Here is a 17,395-nt window from a genome sequence, read left to right as displayed (position 1 = left end):
GAAAGTTTATGTGGCCTACAAGCTACCATCCATCTTCAAGGGAAGTCAGGGCAGGAACACAGAGCAGAAACCTGGGAAGAGGAAGCAAAGCCAAGACCAAAGAAGAAACGCTGCTTACTGGCTTGCTTCCCATGTCTGGTTTCTTGTAGACCCCAAGACCTCCTGTTCAGGAGTGGCACCGTCCACAGTGAGTGAGTCTTCCACATAAATCACTAACCAAGAAAATGCCACCACAGACATGCCCACAGGCTCTCTAATGGAGACAATTCCTCAGGTGAGAGTCCCTCCTCACAGATGTCTAGATTTATGTAAGAAAATGCCGCCACAGACATGCCCACAGGCTCTCTAACGGAGACAATTCCTCAGGTGAGAGCCCTCCTCACAGATGTCTAGATTTATGTAAAGCTGACAAAACAATAACCCGCACACAGTGACCGACTTACGTATCCTTTAAGATCACCCGCATGTTGCCTATAGCCCAATACCACAGTATCCAAAGCGACTGGAGATCTTAAATGCTAACAGTTCTCTAGAGTAAGAAACCATGCTAAAGCAGGTGGTGGTACACATCCTTAATCCCAGCACTCAGAAGGCAGGGGGATCTCTGAGTTTGAGGCCTGCCTGGCCTACAAAGTGAGTTCCAGGAGAGCCAGGGCTACACAGAGAAACAGAAAGAAAAGAAAGAGAGAGAGAGAGAGAAAGAGAAAGAGAAAGAAAGAGAGAGAGAGAGGAAGGAAGGAAGGAAGGAAGGAAGGAAGGAAGGAAGGAAGGAAGGAAGGAAGGAAGGGAGGGAGAGAGAAAGAGAGAGAGAGAAAGAAAAAGACCCAGGCTAGCCCTAAGCAGGCTGCACATAACCTGTCGTACCTGGATATCTGAATGCTAACCCTCAGCTCCACAGGATACAGGCTGTCTTAGCTTGGCCTCTACGGCTGTGAGAAAACATTGACCAAAAGCAACTTGGGGGAAGGAAGGGATTTATCTGGCTTACAGATGCAGTCCATCTCAAGGGAAGCCAGGCCAGGAACTCACGGCAGGACCTGGAGGCAGGAACTGAAGCAGACACCCAGGGGAGTGCTTGCTTCCTACTGGCTTGGCTTCCTCTGGGGTGCTCACTCACCTTTCTTATACCACCCAGGCCCACCTGCCTAGAGATGTCAGCACCCACGTGAGCAGGACCATTTAAGCACAATTAAGAAAAGGCCTCACAGACGTGGCCACAGGCCAGTTGAATCAGGAAAGTTCTTCAGCTGAGGCTTCCCCTTCCCAGGTGACAGGTCTGTGTCAGGCTGACATCTGAAGCTAACTATGACAAGAGTTAACTTTGAACAAAGAATGGATATTCTATAAATCAATAAACTACAAAAATCAGGAAGCTACTGCCGTATTATGTAAACATAAATGGAGGCATTTTAGGCTTCATCACATGTAAATAGCCAGAACAAAGGAGAAACACAACCCACCATGTGTGGCGGCTCACACCTGGAATTCCTGCCCTTTATAGAGTCTACATAGTGAGTTCCAGGCCAGCCAGGGCTACACAGTGAGACACCCTGTCTAAAAAAAAAAAGTCAAGCGGTAGGGTAGGGGGTGGGGGTGGAGGGTAAGTCATTACAATATTAGCAGTATCAGATATTTGGTGTTTCTCACTCTCCTATGAGCACTGAACAAATGAGTCATGCTAAAATTGTAGTCATAAACACTTCATTTTGGCTGACAAGCCTGTGTCGCTAATCCCTGCACTTAGGGAAGGGAACTGATGGAAATATAAAGATCCCTAAGCTCAACGGTCAGCAAATCTAGGCAATCTGTGAGCTCCAGGTTCAGTGAGAGACAAGGTCTGGAAAGAACAGGGAGGGGACTGGGAGATGACACGAGTTAAGGGTGAGGTGCCACTCCTGGAGAGGATCCAAGTTTAGCACCCCCGTCCTCAGTCAGCTCACAGCCACCTGGAGCCCCAGCCCCAGCTCCAGTGCACTCAGTACCTGGGGCCTCCATGAGCACTGCACCCTCAGACACATGCATACATTAAAAATAAAAGAAAGAGGCCAGGCTTGGTGGTACACACCTTTATTCCAGCACTGAGGAGACAGAGGCAGAAGATCTCTATGAGTTCAATGACAGCCTGGTCTACATAGCAAGTTCCAGGCCAGTGACGGCTACATATGAATAATTATTAAAATAATTAAAATTTTTAAAAATAATAAAAGAAAAATAGGAAAGTGACTAAGACATGCATGCATGCACACACACACGAATCAATATCTTTAAAAAAAAATAAATAAAAGGTTTGGTGTGAGGTGCAGTGCCATGCACCTGTGCTCCCCACCTACTCAGGAAGGTTTGGTGTGAGGTGCAGTGCCATGCACCTGTGCTCCCCACCTACTCAGGAAGCTGATGTAAGAGCAATGCTTAAACCCAGAAGCCCGAGACCAGCCTGGGCCAAACGACATAAACAAAATCTAGTTATAAGTAAACAAACAAGCAAATAAAAATACAACAATATGGGCTGGAAAGATGGCTCAGCAGTTAAGAGCATTGCCTGCTCTTCCAAAGGTCCTGAGTTCAATTCCCAGCAACCACATGGTGGCTCACAGCCATCTGTAATGGGGTCTGGTGCCCTCTTCTGGCCTGCAGGCATACACATATACAGAATATTGTATACATAATAAATAAATAAATATTTAAAAAAAATACAACAATATAACCTAGCCATAAATAAATAAATAGCCAACTTCACAAAACAGTGACAATCAATACCATGAACTGGAATTAATTACATCAATCAATGCGGCTGAAACTAAGCCAGGCATGGTAGCACACTCCTTTAATCCCATCTGTCAGGATGCAGAGGCAGGCGGATCTTGCAAACTCAAACCCAGCCAGGAGTATGCAAAGAAACCTTGTCTACCTGACGGGAGCAGAGGGAGCAGAGGGAGGACCCGCACTCAGGGCCTCACTCTCTTGCCCAGCGTCACAGATACAGCTAAACACAGGCATGGTCTTCTGGGGACTAAAATTACAAATTAAAGCAATACAGTTTGCTAGTTTCACAGGGAAAGTAGCTCTGGAGGTCACCCTCTTTAGACAGAGAGTTCCTCTACATCCCAACCTCCAATCCACTATTGCCCCAAAAGCCAACTCTTGATATGCTCAAGTTAACACAGTAAGAAACTTTTAAGTGTAGGACTAAAGAGATGTCTCTGCAGTTTGCTCCTCTAGAGGACCCCAGCGGAAGCTCACACTATCCCTAACTCCAGTTCCAGGGGCTCTGACGCCCTCTGCTGGCCTCCAGGGAGGCCAGGTGCACATGTGGTACACAGACAAAGCACCAATACACATTAAAAAAAAAAAAAAAAAAAAAAACAAAAAACAAAAAACACTTCAGCGAGGTCACTAGAGGAAAAGTAGAAAGAGACTTATTAAACATTAAAAGGATGTAAAGACAAAAATCCAAATGTAGAAATCAATAGGACAAACTGGTTCCTTTAGGAGAGAATTTGGAAAAGGAACAAAAAAAGAACAGATGCTGTGATTTCAAAAACAAACAAAACTAAATGTATCGGGTGTGACTCACAGACTGGGGATCCTGATGCTAACTAGAAAATATTACAAAGCAGGGGAACGGAAACACCAAATACTTTATGGCACTAAGGAATCACTACCTGGTTTCAACAGTATGGTTAATTGTAAAATAAGAATCCTAATCTTTTAGAGTTAGCATCGAAATAGTTATATAAAATGATATGAAGCTGGAATCATCTTCAAAATAACCCACTGGTAGAAGGCAGTACTCAAGAGTTTATAATCAACGAAGACTGGCCACTTAAGTATTGTCGTCCATCCACACTACTCTCTGCCCTGGTCCACCCTCTAGTCTTCCCACAGCAAAACAACTAAAAACTCTGAATGGGGATGGAACAATCATTTACAAAACAAATCTTATTTTAACAACTTCTTTTTTTAACATTTTTTTTTAATTTTACCGTTTAGTTTACATGGGTGTTTGCCTGAATGTGTATGTCTGTGCACCGCACGCATGCCCGGTGGTCAGAGAGGCCAGCAGAGGCGTCTGACATCTAGGACTAGAGTTACAGACATTTGTTAGCTGCCACGAGGGCTGGAAATCGAACCCAAGTTCTCTCAAAGAGTATACAATGTTCTTGACCACTGAGCTGAGTCTCCATTGCCTATAACGACTTTTTAAAGAAAAGATTTATTTATTATGTATACAGTGTTCTGTCTGCATGTGTGCCTGCAGGCCAGACGAGGGCACCAGACCTCATTACAGATGGCTGTGAGCCACCATGTGGGTGCTGGGAGTTGAACTCAGGACCTCTGGAAGAGCAGCCGGTGTTCTTAACCTCTGAGCCATCTCTCCAGCCCCCTTAAATGACTTCGTATGATGAACCCAAGGTGAAAAATTTTAACACGTGGATTTCTTCAGCACAGATATTTGCATAGAAAAAGTGCTTCATGGCAACACCAACAACTTCTGTCTTTTCCATAACCCACCAACCTTTGCCATCATCCTCCCTCCCCATATCCCCCCAAAAGTTCAGAAACCCATAAAGGGTCAAATTTAGTCAGCAGGCACTTTAGCTTTTTAAAAAACTTAAAAATTCCCTTCAATTTATTAAAGATTTGGCGATACTCAGCTTGAATTCTTCTTCCACTTATCACAGTGCAGAATTAAATAAAAGCCCTCTCTCTCAGACAAGCGCTGCAACTGGTTCTAGCCCAGAAAGCTCACTCAAACATGACAACCACTGGCAAGGTGGAACCCACTTCAACGGGGCACACGTCCAGCTGTCTCCCCGTCAGCCCTCAGCATCCTGGCACCCAGGCGGCTTACTCACAGAGCCTGAGCTGACTTGAGAGCGCCACCTTTCTGTCACCAACTGCTCGCTAGGGCTTCCATGCTGCGATGACTCACGCCAGAAGCAATCAAACAATCCTATTCTCACAGCCACCAGATGGCAAAGCTTCACACCAACACCTATGTATCCCAGCATACTCCACTGAGAGCACTCAGCAACCGTGACAAAGCAAAAACAGCTGTAGCCGAGTACAGAACACAGAAGAACAATGTGTCTAGAGCCATCTCCTTTGGTCCTCTGTCTTCTCACTTCTGCTATCCACAGAAAATAAAAAGGGCACTCACATGAATGGTGGGAAAACTACCAGATAGTTTTAACATTAAGGATAGCAAGTTTTGTTAGACTTAAAATGACTAACAAAACCTACAATTCAACGCATTGCTGACTCCTTCATGCTGGGTTTTGAGTGTTTCCATGTGTTGCTTAAATCATCTTCTTCTCTAAGCAGGACCTTTGTATTTAAACTCCTCTAAATAACAAACAACGAGCCCTGGTTACCTGGCAACAGGCTCAGCAACAGCAGTAGATCCATTTTTTCTCTCAGCAGTAGCAGGCTCTGGACAAAAACAAAGGCGAAGAGAGAAAGGAAAGAGAAGCAGAATTCAGTTAGTGCCGAATCTAAAGCCCCTCTCTCTACATCAGCAACAAAGAGAAACAGGAGCAAAGGAAGCCTGCGACCAGCAGAGAGGACCTGCTCTCTCATCTCCACCATCTCATTTTCCTTCAGACTTCCTGTAGAAAACACATCTGCTTAGCCAGAACTGCAATCTATAATGTCTTAAGTGCAAATTAAACCACCTGAATCACAACTCACCTCCCCATACAAGAAATTTAAAATTCACATGAGAAAATACAAAAGAAAACCTAAGAACATTTTCTAAAAAAAGTTAGAAAGAATTTTTTTAGACCAGGCTGGCCTCAAAGTTACCGAGATCCACCTGTCTCTGCTTCCCAAGAGGTGGGATTAAAGGTGTGTGCCACCAAGCCGTGCTAAAACTTTATTTTAAAAAGAAACAAAACAAAAAACCCTGAGTAAACTACGTGACAAGCCAAGTGTAGCATGACACATCCCTATAATGTCAACATTGAGGAGGTTCAAGCAGAAAGATCTCAAGTTCAAGGCCAGCCTGGGCTACACAGTAATTCTAGGACAGCCTGGGCTACACAGTAATTCTAGGACAGCCTGGACTACACAGTAATTCTAGGACAGCCTGGACTACACAGTAATACTAGGCCAGCCTGTGCTACACAGTAATTCTAGGACAGCCTGGACTACACAGTAAAACTCTTATCTCTCAATCAATAAGAAATAACAAAATGTATAGAAAAATATTTAAGTTAATGTATAAATTCAACAGTTCATTTTAGAAACACTCACATGTACCCAAGGTACCCAAGACCTTGCCGAAAGGCTTTAAGAGCACTGGCTGCTCTTGCAGAACTGGGTTCAGTCCCCAGCACCCACATGGTAGCTCACAACCACCTATCACTCCAGCCTCAGGGGCTCTGATGTCCTCTTCTGACCTTCACAGGCTCCAGGCAAAAACATGGCATGGTGCACGTGCATACAAGATAACCATGTACATAAAATAAGTTAAAAAATGTTTTTCAGGACAGGACAAAAGAGCCAGCAGAGGACACAGTATTCTCTTAGGGAGCCACTGTCAAAGGGTTAAACTCAGAGGAGCACGGTATTCTCTTAGGGGTCATCACTGTCAAAGGACTGAAATATGCTCGCTTCATTTGCAACTTATTCCAGTCCCAGAAAAAAAATAGCTTTTAAATTTTTTCAAACATTTGTAAACATTCATCCAACAGTCTGTAAAGTTCAATAGTCAGAGCCTTCTTCAGGAAAAGAAAGGCGGTCAGAGCCAGGCTCCTGAGCCTGGGCAGCCGAGGGGTAGCATGCCTTGTCATTCTGAGTCACAGTTTCCTCAGCTGCAACAGAAAAAGAAAGACCAACTTGACAAGCTGCTGCGAGGATGAAACGTCACTGACCGTGACCGGGGCCTGGCACCACCTTGCTGGTATGCACAAAAGAAAGGGGAAGTGCTACTCACCTACCAGCTGATCAACCTTACTTTTAGCTCCATCTTGGTCCTCCCAGTTACAAATCAGGGCTAACATGTTCCCACGCACCCTCTCCTCCTCCCTCCCCCACCTTCTCAGCTCAATCTTCCTGTTCCAGTATCCCGAATGCCACCACCAGCATCTCTCTTGATAAGCCCTTATTTAATCTCAGAGACAACAATGAGGGTGAAATCATGTAATACTTTAATTCCCACTGACAGTCTAAGTTCAAATCCATAAGCCCTGTGTTCTGTCTGGTCTGGAGATAGTCTGGTCTATGAGTAAGTTTATTAAAGATACAGCAAGCAAAATAAAAACAGTGAACAGCAGAAGACAGGAAAACATCATCCAATCAAGTGCTGAAAGCACCCAGCAGAAACCAACCGGGACAGTCCTGCTGAGGCAGCTAGCTAGAGTCCCCACTGAGAGTGTGCTGGGCAGAGCACAGCATCCTCTCTATGAAGAGCTTGCCTCTTCTCTTCCCCACCGGGGTGAGCAATGGCACACTCGCCTTCCAGCTCTTCCTAGGCTACAATGTTTCCAACACCCTAGCTGCTTGCTGTTTTCCATTCTCCCTGCTACAGACTTAGGGTGCCCGCCTGCCCCAGGACTGGGGTTTGGAAGACACATGACATAAGCATGCTTGGATCTGCACTGGGGGAGGGGTGGCTCCACTTCCAGAACCAGCTTCCCAGTGAGCTCAAACAGCATGTGATAATTTACTAATGCAATGCACATTACACCCTGAGCAACAAAACAGAATTACAGTTTTAGAACCAGAATGCCAGCACCTAGTTCCAGACTACCGCATTCGTGCGACTGTGAAGCTGATGGCGGTCAACGCCAGTGCTTCCTCACCTGCACAATAAGACTGCACAGGGGTGCTTGTGTATATGAGCTCAGTTTCACTAGCTAAAACCGGTCTCACAAAGGCCCCCTAACACAGCCCAAACCTATCAGGTCTTTAAACTGCCCTTCCCAGCTCTTTCAGGACCTTCATCTTCTTTACCCCATCCCTCCCTTCATCTTTACCCCATCCCTCCCTTCATCTTTACCCCATCCCTCTCTTTTTGCTGTTGTTGCTGCTGTTTTTCAAGACAGGGTTTCTCTGTGTAGCCCTTGGCTGTCCTGTTTCTTACTCTGTAGATCCAGCTGGCCTCGAACTCGGAAATGTGCCTGCCTCTGCCTGAGTGCTGGGATTCAAGGCGTGTATCGCTACTACCCAGCTTCTATCCCTCACTTTTAAAAAGCAATTTAACTACATTTTTATGTCGTCATGTCACAGCATGCGTGTGGTGGTCAGAGGACAACTCTGGAGTCCGTTCTGTCCACATGAGTCCCAGGGACGGAACTCAGGTTGTCAGAGAATGGAAAGACAGGTGCCTTTATCTGCGGCCATCTCAGTGGACCTCCCTGCTCTACAGCCTCCCTATCAGTCTATAACTTCCCCAGGCCTCTCCAGCCTAGAACTAACAAATCTTTCATCAGCCCTTCGTTTTCTCTGTCGTAATTTCTTCTCCTTTCCCATACACTTTCCAACAGTGGAGTGTCCGCTGTCTCCACTTGGCCCCATTCCCCCTCAGTTACCTCCAGTATAGTTCCCACTCCACCCACTACATGGAAATGGGTCTTACTACATGGATACGAATTTGCACAATCCCATTGATCTGTTTTGTTTTTCTCTCAGGATAATTTGTTAACTGTTAGCAGCCCACAGAGCAAACGTTAAGTCGGCACTACACTCTAGGAAGCGGGCAATGGTCGGACCATTGGGGGGGTTACTCATCTGTGTCATGATCGTCTCCTTTCCCTATGCCACGTGACTTGTTTCTGCACAGGCCAGAGCTCTAGCCTATGCTCATTATTCTCATCCTTGTGCTGCTTCAAGGCTGCCAGCTGTCTTCACTCTTTCTCTGGTCCAATGTCTGCATGACTCCCACTCCTGGGCACCAACCCACAGCCCTCAAACCAACATTTTCTGACATATCCCGCTGGACCTCAGCTCCTGCCACCCAACACCGTTATTTTATTGTAACCTTTCTCCTCACAGGCTTCCACAGCTTAATCCTACTGTCAAAGCTTCCCTCCCTGTTTCTTTACAAACTCTTTTATAAGAATTCTATTGGGGGTGGGGAGTGAAGATCTCAACAGTTAAGAGCAGTTGTTCTTTCAGAGGACCCAAATTTGACTCCCAGCACCCACATGGCAGCTCACAATCATCTCTAATACAAACTCTAGGGAATCCAATGCCATCTTTTTCCTCTAACCACACTGAACAACTTGCATGACATTTGGAAAAAGTGTCAACATTAATGTATGATGTAAATCCATGGTCCCACACTTCTTACCTTCAACTTTTATTTAAATCACTTACGCATATGGAGATGTAATATGTACAGCTGTGAGCACAGGTAGAGCAGAGGCCAGAGGTGTCAGACCCTAGGGATCTGGAATTACAGGTGTTTCTGAGACCCTGAGGTGGGTGCTGGGAGCAGAACTTGGGCCCTCTGGAAAGGTAATACGTGCTCTTAACGGCTGAGCCCTTTTGGAAGCCCTACACTCTTCCTGAATGTGAAAAACAATTACTCAATATGAGAAGGTACAAGCAACAACCACTATAAAATAGAATACCTCATCTTCAGCAACATAACAGCGACTCGCCAAAAGCAAAAAGTCAAAAATGAAATCTGAGAACAAGACTTTACAAAGACAGAAGTATCCTTCATTAGAAACATAAGATAATTAGTACTTCCTAGATAAGTCGGAGAAACTAATTACCCAATAACACCACACAATAAAACTTACTTTCCAGGCTAAACTGCAAGGATTCCTCGCTGGCCTCTGTCTCGGGACTAACCAGTTTCATTTTCAGGTACAGTTTTCCGTCCATTTCTGGGGCAGACTCGGAATTTCCTTTTTCACTCCCAAGTAGAGGATCATTGATCTCCATCGTGCTTTCAGACATGACATCACTGGTTGCTATGGTGCTTTCTGGATAGCTGCAAATCCCTGAAAGAAGGGGGACAGAGAGGAAGAAAGAAAGAACACTAAAATACAAACATGAGAAACAGTCATTCGAAATGATCAATTTGCCTGTTTGGCTCCACCACTCTGAAGGATTAGAGGGTCCCTAGGATAGATCCTGTTACATTATCAACAACTACCAACTAGTATTGACACCTGGTCTTAAGAGGAGCAACAGGATTCAGTTCCACTTCTGCATCTGGACAAAGGATGCTGCATGAGCCCTCAGCCAACCCACATCTGCCAGCATCAGGCATAGGTAGCAGGAGACTCCAGGCGGCATGACTGTTACCTCCCAGCACTGACTGGAGAAAACAAATAGGTTAATGTAGAAATCTGCCTGCTGCTCCAAGGATAGAGGATCTAAGTTTTCTTGCCCTGCCAAGCAGCAGACTGATCAGCCAGTGACCTGAGCACTTCTCCACACTTCTGTCTCTTCCTTGCAAAACAGTTCCATATCCCAGCTAGCTCTGCAGCTCTACCAGTGATATGACAAAGCTTTGCTCTTCCCTTGACCCTCTCTGTCCTCTCATCTGCCAGTAATATCACACCCTGCTCCTTCAAACCAGACATCGGCCTTCACATTCAGGCCAACTCCTCAGATCTAAAAGTATCACTTGCATAAAGAACGGTATCTTAGAAAAGGCCTTTAAGTGACTTTTACTTTAATGCCTTAAATATCTTTTTTCACAAATCACTCACCAATCGGAGTACTATGTCTGTTGCGATCCAATTTTAGGTGCCCAATATGAGGTGGGGTTGTGCCAGTCAAGGGTGGGATAATATCACCTTCTTTAGGCAAAGTGAAATGAAATGGGGTTTCTGAAATAACAAACAAAAATGAAAACACAATAATGGAGAAGAAAAAAAGCCACACTAAAGTATACACTACACACTAAAGTATACACTACACAAAAATGAGAAACCACCCCCCAAAAATTTCAGTTGTTCTTTTCTCAAATTTTTATTCCTATCACCTTCAGCAGCCATCCAAACAAATTCCCTACTGCAAGAAAACAGCAGGCTCCACAGACACCAACAGCCCTGAAGACAAGACACCAGAGGACAGGCAAAGAAAAAGAAGCTAGCCTGAGCAGCACTGGGTCATCATCTACTTCCAAAACACTGTATCTAGACAACTTAGCAGCACAGATCTGGATACTTTTGAACCTAGATGGTATGATTTAGTAAATGCACCCAGGAGTTCCTCTCTTAGCTCTGCATTCTACAGGACTTCCAAAGCAAAATCCGATGTTACAGTCTGTAACACGAATTCTAATTGGTCTTAATAAAACCCAGAGTCCGATAATAGGGGGTGAAAGTTGAGAGATCAGAGAAGCAAAGGAGCCAGCACGAGGTAGTCACTTACCTCTACCAATGCTCAGACCAAAAGGGCGATCCTATCTCTACTGATTCTCAGACTGCATCTGCCTCCACCAAACCTCAGACTGCAGACTCCTGCCTCCTCCGGCCTTACATTCCTCTCTCTGCCCAGCGATATCACTACTGTCTCCACCTCCCTAGGGCTAGAATCATAGGTGTTTGGCTTCCAAGTACTAGGATTAAAGGTGTGAGCCACCACTGCCTGACACTGTTTCTCTTTGAGGCTCGATCAACCTAGAGTAGCCCAGTGTGGCCTTGAACTCACAAAGATCCACCTGCCTCTGTCTCCCAAGTGCTGGGATTAAAGGTGTGTGCCACCACTGCCTGGCCTCTACAGCTAACTAGTGGCTTAGCTCTGCTCTCTGATCTTCAGGCAAGCTTTATTAGTTAGATTACAAACAATATCACTACAACAGTCTGCTCTGAAAGGTGACAAAGGATCTCATGGAACAAACAGACTTTAGATTAGCCACTGGTTCTAACAATCAAATCTGAGGATTCCCTTCAACTGTTCTCAATAGCACTCATTCTAGATGCTAAAAATAGAGAAATATCCAAAACTCAATTCCTGCATCAGGGTAATCCAATAAGAAGCATCCCCGTGCATATTTAGTTGGTTGCTACTAAATTATTACAAACATTAAAAACTTCTGAAGACATAAAAGTACTTTTCGGCCAGGTGTGGCAGCACACGCTTTAGCTCCCAGCACTCAAACAAAGGCAGGGGCAGGCAGGCACGAACATTCACTTAACAGAAAGTGCCTTACTGTGGAAGCTGTGTCTTGGTATAAGATATTTTTGCACAATTCTAGGTACGACTAAAAATAATTTAAGACCATCTCACTTCATCAATATAACTGAGACTTGAAATGTTTTCAGGCCCTAGGGCAGCACTGCCACTACCTTCATGCGGATAGCACAGCCTACCAATCATTTTCTCTACCTAGATTAGCCCTCTTTCCCAAACTCCAGTTCTTTCTACAGTGTAACCAGAGATAAGCTGGATACCGTGGCTCTCAACAAACTGGCTTTTGGTCAAAATCCTTTGAGGCTTTCAATACAAGGAAAATCCCTAACTCTCTGGGCTACAGAGAGGCAGTTCAAGCAGTTAAGAGCACCTTGCAGAGGAACCAACATGGTAGCTAGCGCACAACCATCCCCGGCTCCAGCTGCAGGGATCTGACGCCCTCTGCAACTGCTGTACCATGCATGCGCGTGCTGTACATGCACACAAAGGCCAAACACTCAGACACATCCAATCAGTCAAAAGTATTTTAAATCCTAACGCTCTAGTCAGCACGCAGTCTTTCTTAATTATTCACGTTCAGTCCTCCAAACGCTTTTGCATTTCTCTGTACTGATCCAACCATCTGAAAACTATCATTAATAGTTAGATTACCACCAAATTCTACAAAATAATTTGTCTATTTCATTCTTTTAGCTGGAATTTTCCACATTTCAGTTCTTTCCTATTGAGCCCATTATTTAAACTATCAAATCTTTTCTTCCGTACCAGACTATCATAGGCTCCCCTACTGCCTGTCAGCACATCAACAAATGAAGATACAATAAAGGCAAAGGAAACCATACCAACTGTCAAGACACCTGTGTGGCGAGTTTGGTCACATTTCTGAGAAATTCACAGGGTTCATCACCTCAAAGCAATACTTAAACCTCTGTATAGTGGGGGAAAGGGCTGAGATAAGGTCTCACCGGGTAGTCTAAACAACTGTTTCTATGCTATTGTTTGTTTTGCAATAGGGGGATCAAACCTAGGGCCTGAGGAAATGAAGGCAGGCTCCCTACCAATGAGCTGCACCTCCAGCTCACCCTTAAGCTAACTGTCAAACATAGGACGGCTTTTCTGTCTCTTCTGCATCAGAAGCTATTATTCCTTCATGCTCTAATTTCTAAATAAAACTTTTCCTTTCTTTTTTTAAATATTTATTTTTAACGCTTGTCCCCAGACACAGGTGTAGACTCCAGCTGTTCTGAGGATGGTGGTGCCATTGTTTCTTTAGAGCTGGGTACTGGGCAGTCTTAGTCCCAGAGGCTTTTTCATACGTGGTCTACAGCATAAACTAAATCAGGCCTATCCCTACCTAAAATTCCAAGGTTTTTTTTTAGTATTTATTTATTTCTGTTTTGTGTATGGGTGTTATGCCTCATATATGTCTGTGCACCATGTGTAGGGTCTGGTATCTGCAGAGGCCAGAAAAAGGTAGCAGATCCGCTGAAGCTACAGTCATCGGGATTTGTAGATACAGGAAACAAAATTCTGGTCCTCTAGAAGAACAGTAAGCATCCTCAACCACTGGGCCATCTCTCCAGCTCCAACTTTTAAGTTCTTAACCTTTCATAAATAAAATTGCTGTGGGATAATGCTCTTGTACACTGTAAAGATTTGTCACTCATATTAGTTTAATAAAATGCTGATTGGCAGTAGCCAGGCAGAAAGTTTAGGTGGGGTGAAAGACGAGGAGAATTCAGGGAAGAGGAAACGCAGAGATGCATTCTCTCTGCAGTCGTCAGACAGAAGCAGAGGAAGTAAGATGAGAATGCCTCACTGAGAAAAGGTACCAAGCCACATGACTAAACATAGATAAGAATTATGGGTTAATTTAAGTTATAAGAGCTAATTAATAATAAGCCTGAGCTAATAAGCCAAACAGTTTATAACTAATATAAGCCTCTGTGTGTTTCTTTGTGACTGAACAGATGCAGGACTGGGTAAGACAGAAATTTCCATCTACATACAATTAACTGTTATTTTCATTACTGTTTCCTATTCAATAAATTGGTGCACGGATGTGGAACAAGTACATATATGCAGGCAAAACACCCACACACATACAGCTTTTTTGAACACAGCGAAATTGTTTTTCTTTCATTCTCCCTCCCTACCCTCCACTGCTGGACACTGATTTCGAGGTCTACCACCAAGCTACATCCCCAACCCTCAAGGAAAACACTTAAGAAGAAAAGGGAGGCACCCACTTTCAGGGTTCTCTCTACATGGAGCAGTTACTGTACTTCTCAACTAAATAAAAGAGGGAGAAAGGGATGGGAAAAAAGAGGAGGGGAAGGAAGGAGAAAGGAAGGAGAAGAGACGGATGTGGGGAAGGAAAGAGGAAGTCAAAGGAAAGAGGAGGAAGGGAGGAAGGGAGGAAAGGGAAGGGAAGGAGGGAAGTGGAAGGGAGCAGGACGAGTTAGGAGAGGAAGGAAAAGGGGCAGAGGGGTAAAGGGGGAGGCAAGGAGGAGGGAAACAAATAATTTTCCACCATCTTCAGTAATCCAGACTAATATTAGTAAAATGTATTTTACTAATATACTAATACTAATATAATACCAATATAATAATTACTAATAATAAGGCAGTGTCTATAACAAAAAATAATTCATCATTCAGTATCTTAGAATATTTTAAAAGGTACTCTTGGTGGGCTGGAGAGATGGTTCAGAGGTTAAGAGCACTGGCTGCTCTTCCAGAGGTCCTGAGTTCAATTCCTAGCAACCACATGGTGGCTCACAACCATCTATAGTGGGATCTGATGCCCTCTTCTGCCATAAAGGAATACATATAGCTAGAGTACTCATATTCATAAATCTAAGAAAAATAAAAGGTATTTCTGACAGGCAATGTGGCATATAGCTGCAACCCCAGCACCTGAGACATGGAAACAGGAAATAAAACATTTGAAGGCATGGTACTATAAACCTTGTCAAAAGCCCCTGACTAGGGAGAGCACAGGCCACAGCTGGAACACACTGTTATGTTAGACGTCAAGCTGTCAATCTGCCGTCTATATATTTAGGCTTATACCTATAGGTGTACGTTGCTCTCAACTGTGGTCAGAAAAGCTGCTTTTTGCAGTGGGCAACAATTACTGCAGAGACTCCTGTCTAGTCCAGGTAGACCTGACCACAAGCGCTCAGCTGGAATGATCTCCATTAACCTCCCATCCAAGGCTTTGAGAAGGACAGGGGAAAGAATGTAAGAGCTGGTGGATGAGGAGAGAGCTGGGAAATGCTGACTTCTGGACATGATGTGGCTGTTACACACATCAACTCTTGGCACCTACGGTTACCTGCACTGGGCCTGTGCAAGATCAAGCCAGTGGAAACTCCAGCACGAAGGGGGAAGAGGCTACTAGCAGCTGATGGCTGCTGAGGGAGGGCTTGCCTTTGCGGATACAGTCGCTGGTGGGTCACACACACCCCAGGGGCCTCACAACCATGCACATACAGGGAATACTGACTGGACTGGGGGAGGGGGCTAATAATATACCAGTAAAAGAAAGACATGAAGTTGGGAGGGTAATGGGGTCAGGGGTACCAGGAGGAGTTTGGAGGAAGGTAATGGTGAATGGATATAATCAAAACACCTTGTACAAATCTAGATAGATAGAGACAGGATAAGATAGAAAAAGAAAGGACTCATTGTACCATGGGTGGCAGGGGATTCTCCAGGGCAGGACTAAGTAGACAAAATAAACTGGTATGATTCCTAACTACACACATTAACTACTCCTGAATTATGGTGTTTATAAATCTCTAATATTCTCTGGTCATAAAAATAATTACAACTATGAAAGAAAGCTACAATCACTAATCTCAAATTTTCCCAAGTATTATTCTCTCACGCTAACGCTCATTTCTGACAGTGTGCGAGCTCTCCTACCTTCCTTTCCAAAGGAACACCTGGCCAGATAGCTCAAAATGAATCTGTCATCACTCACCGCTAGAACTTTCACAGAAGCTCTGTGAGGCGCAGGCAGGGGCCTTCGCAAGCTGCTGGGACGCTCCCTCTGACCCCAGCTGGTTGGCTTCAGCCACTTTGGCATCTATGGTCACTGAGCTGTCTTTTTCTTGAAGCTGGGGCTGGGACATCTCCTGGTCGGGTCTGGGAGGCTGCGGAGAGTCTTCCTCGACAGCGTCCTTGGCTGCGGTCTCTGCTTTGACATCTCCATCACACTCGGCATCTTTTTCCTCCAGAGTGTTCACTCTATTCTCAGCACACGGTTCCGCCTCTGGAGCCACATCCTCCCAGGACTGGGAATCTGAGCATTTCTCCACTCCCTCCAAAGGTTCACTGGGAACATCAGCTCTTGGTGAGGGCTCCTTCACGTCAACGATAACAACACTGGAGTCCTCGGACGTGGCTTCCTCCCAGGTTTCTGGCTCCTTACGCTCTAACTCCTGGTCGAGCACTGCTGGCAGCTTCTGGGGGGAGTCAACACTAATCATACTGGTTTCAACTTCCATAGCTTCTGGGCATTCTTCTTTGGGGGGTTCCTTCTGAAGACACAATGCCTGGGACTGAGTTTCAGTCAGAGACAGGTGCAGCGGGATACTCTCCATCGTTTCTTCCTTGGGCTCCTCTCCGTGACTTCCACAGGGCGTCTCAGGGACTTCTTCTACCTCAGATCCCGAAAACCCCTCCTCTGGATGCTGTTCTTTAATTTCCACAGCTTCCTCCTGATCTAAGACACTAGAAAGGGCCTCGGACCGAGTAGCAGGAGAAGGAACAGCCTGGCTCCCGGAATCACAAGTGAGATCAATGCAAACATCTTCAGTGGCAGTCTCTTCTCTGCCTTTCCTACCAGCAGCTAAAACATCAGCGTCACCTCTGTTGTCTGCGTCATCCGCTTCTGTTTGGCCATCATTCTGATTCAGTTCTAGCTGGCCATCTTGTGCTGGATTCATCAGGATATTATCACCTTCGGCAGGAAGTTCAGAACTGGTAACTGGAGACAGTGGCTCAGTATCGTCAATCTGTGTGTTCTCTCCATCTCCCTCAATCCTGGGAGAGCCCGCGCTCTCCATCCTTGAGGACTGGCTATACTCACTTGTAGAGAGCATCAGTTTGCAAGAGTCCCCTGTCAGGGAGAGCCCAAGGTCGGCAGTGAAATTCTTTGGTTCACTCTCTGAAGTCTTGGAACACTCAACAGTCAAAGAAGAGCTGTGCAGATTGCCGTCTTTCTTCTCATCGCTTGACCGCTCTTCCAGACTTGGTGAGGGCATGAAAATGTCCTAAGGAA

The 17,395-nt window shown here is 45.1% G+C and overlaps 1 protein-coding gene across 6 annotated transcripts in view; it reads right to left on the bottom strand.

The window, feature by feature from the left end:
* Tp53bp1 (tumor protein p53 binding protein 1) overlaps positions 1-17,395 on the bottom strand; it is a 69,564-nt gene that overhangs the window by 21,746 nt on the left and 30,423 nt on the right. For 4 of the 6 annotated variants that reach the window (XM_038332006.2, XM_038332009.2, XM_038332007.2 and 1 more), the window contains 5 exons: positions 16,094-17,387; positions 10,674-10,793; positions 9,753-9,956; positions 5,376-5,433; positions 2,909-3,010 (listed from right to left, as the gene is read on the bottom strand). In XM_038332006.2, coding sequence (XP_038187934.1) covers positions 2,909-3,010; positions 5,376-5,433; positions 9,753-9,956; positions 10,674-10,793; positions 16,094-17,387 — 1,778 coding nt within the window. Of the gene's footprint in view, positions 1-2,908; positions 3,011-5,375; positions 5,434-9,752; positions 9,957-10,127; positions 10,649-10,673; positions 10,794-16,093; positions 17,388-17,395 lie in introns of those variants that run through there. The other 2 variants (XM_038332008.2, XM_038332011.2) reach the window with 2 other exon arrangements.

This window comes from Arvicola amphibius, chromosome 5 (genome assembly GCF_903992535.2).
Source record: "Arvicola amphibius chromosome 5, mArvAmp1.2, whole genome shotgun sequence".
Lineage (NCBI taxonomy): Eukaryota > Metazoa > Chordata > Mammalia > Rodentia > Cricetidae > Arvicola > Arvicola amphibius.
The sequence above is the reverse complement of the archived record's forward strand: the minus strand, read 5'-3'. Positions and strand labels throughout refer to the sequence as shown.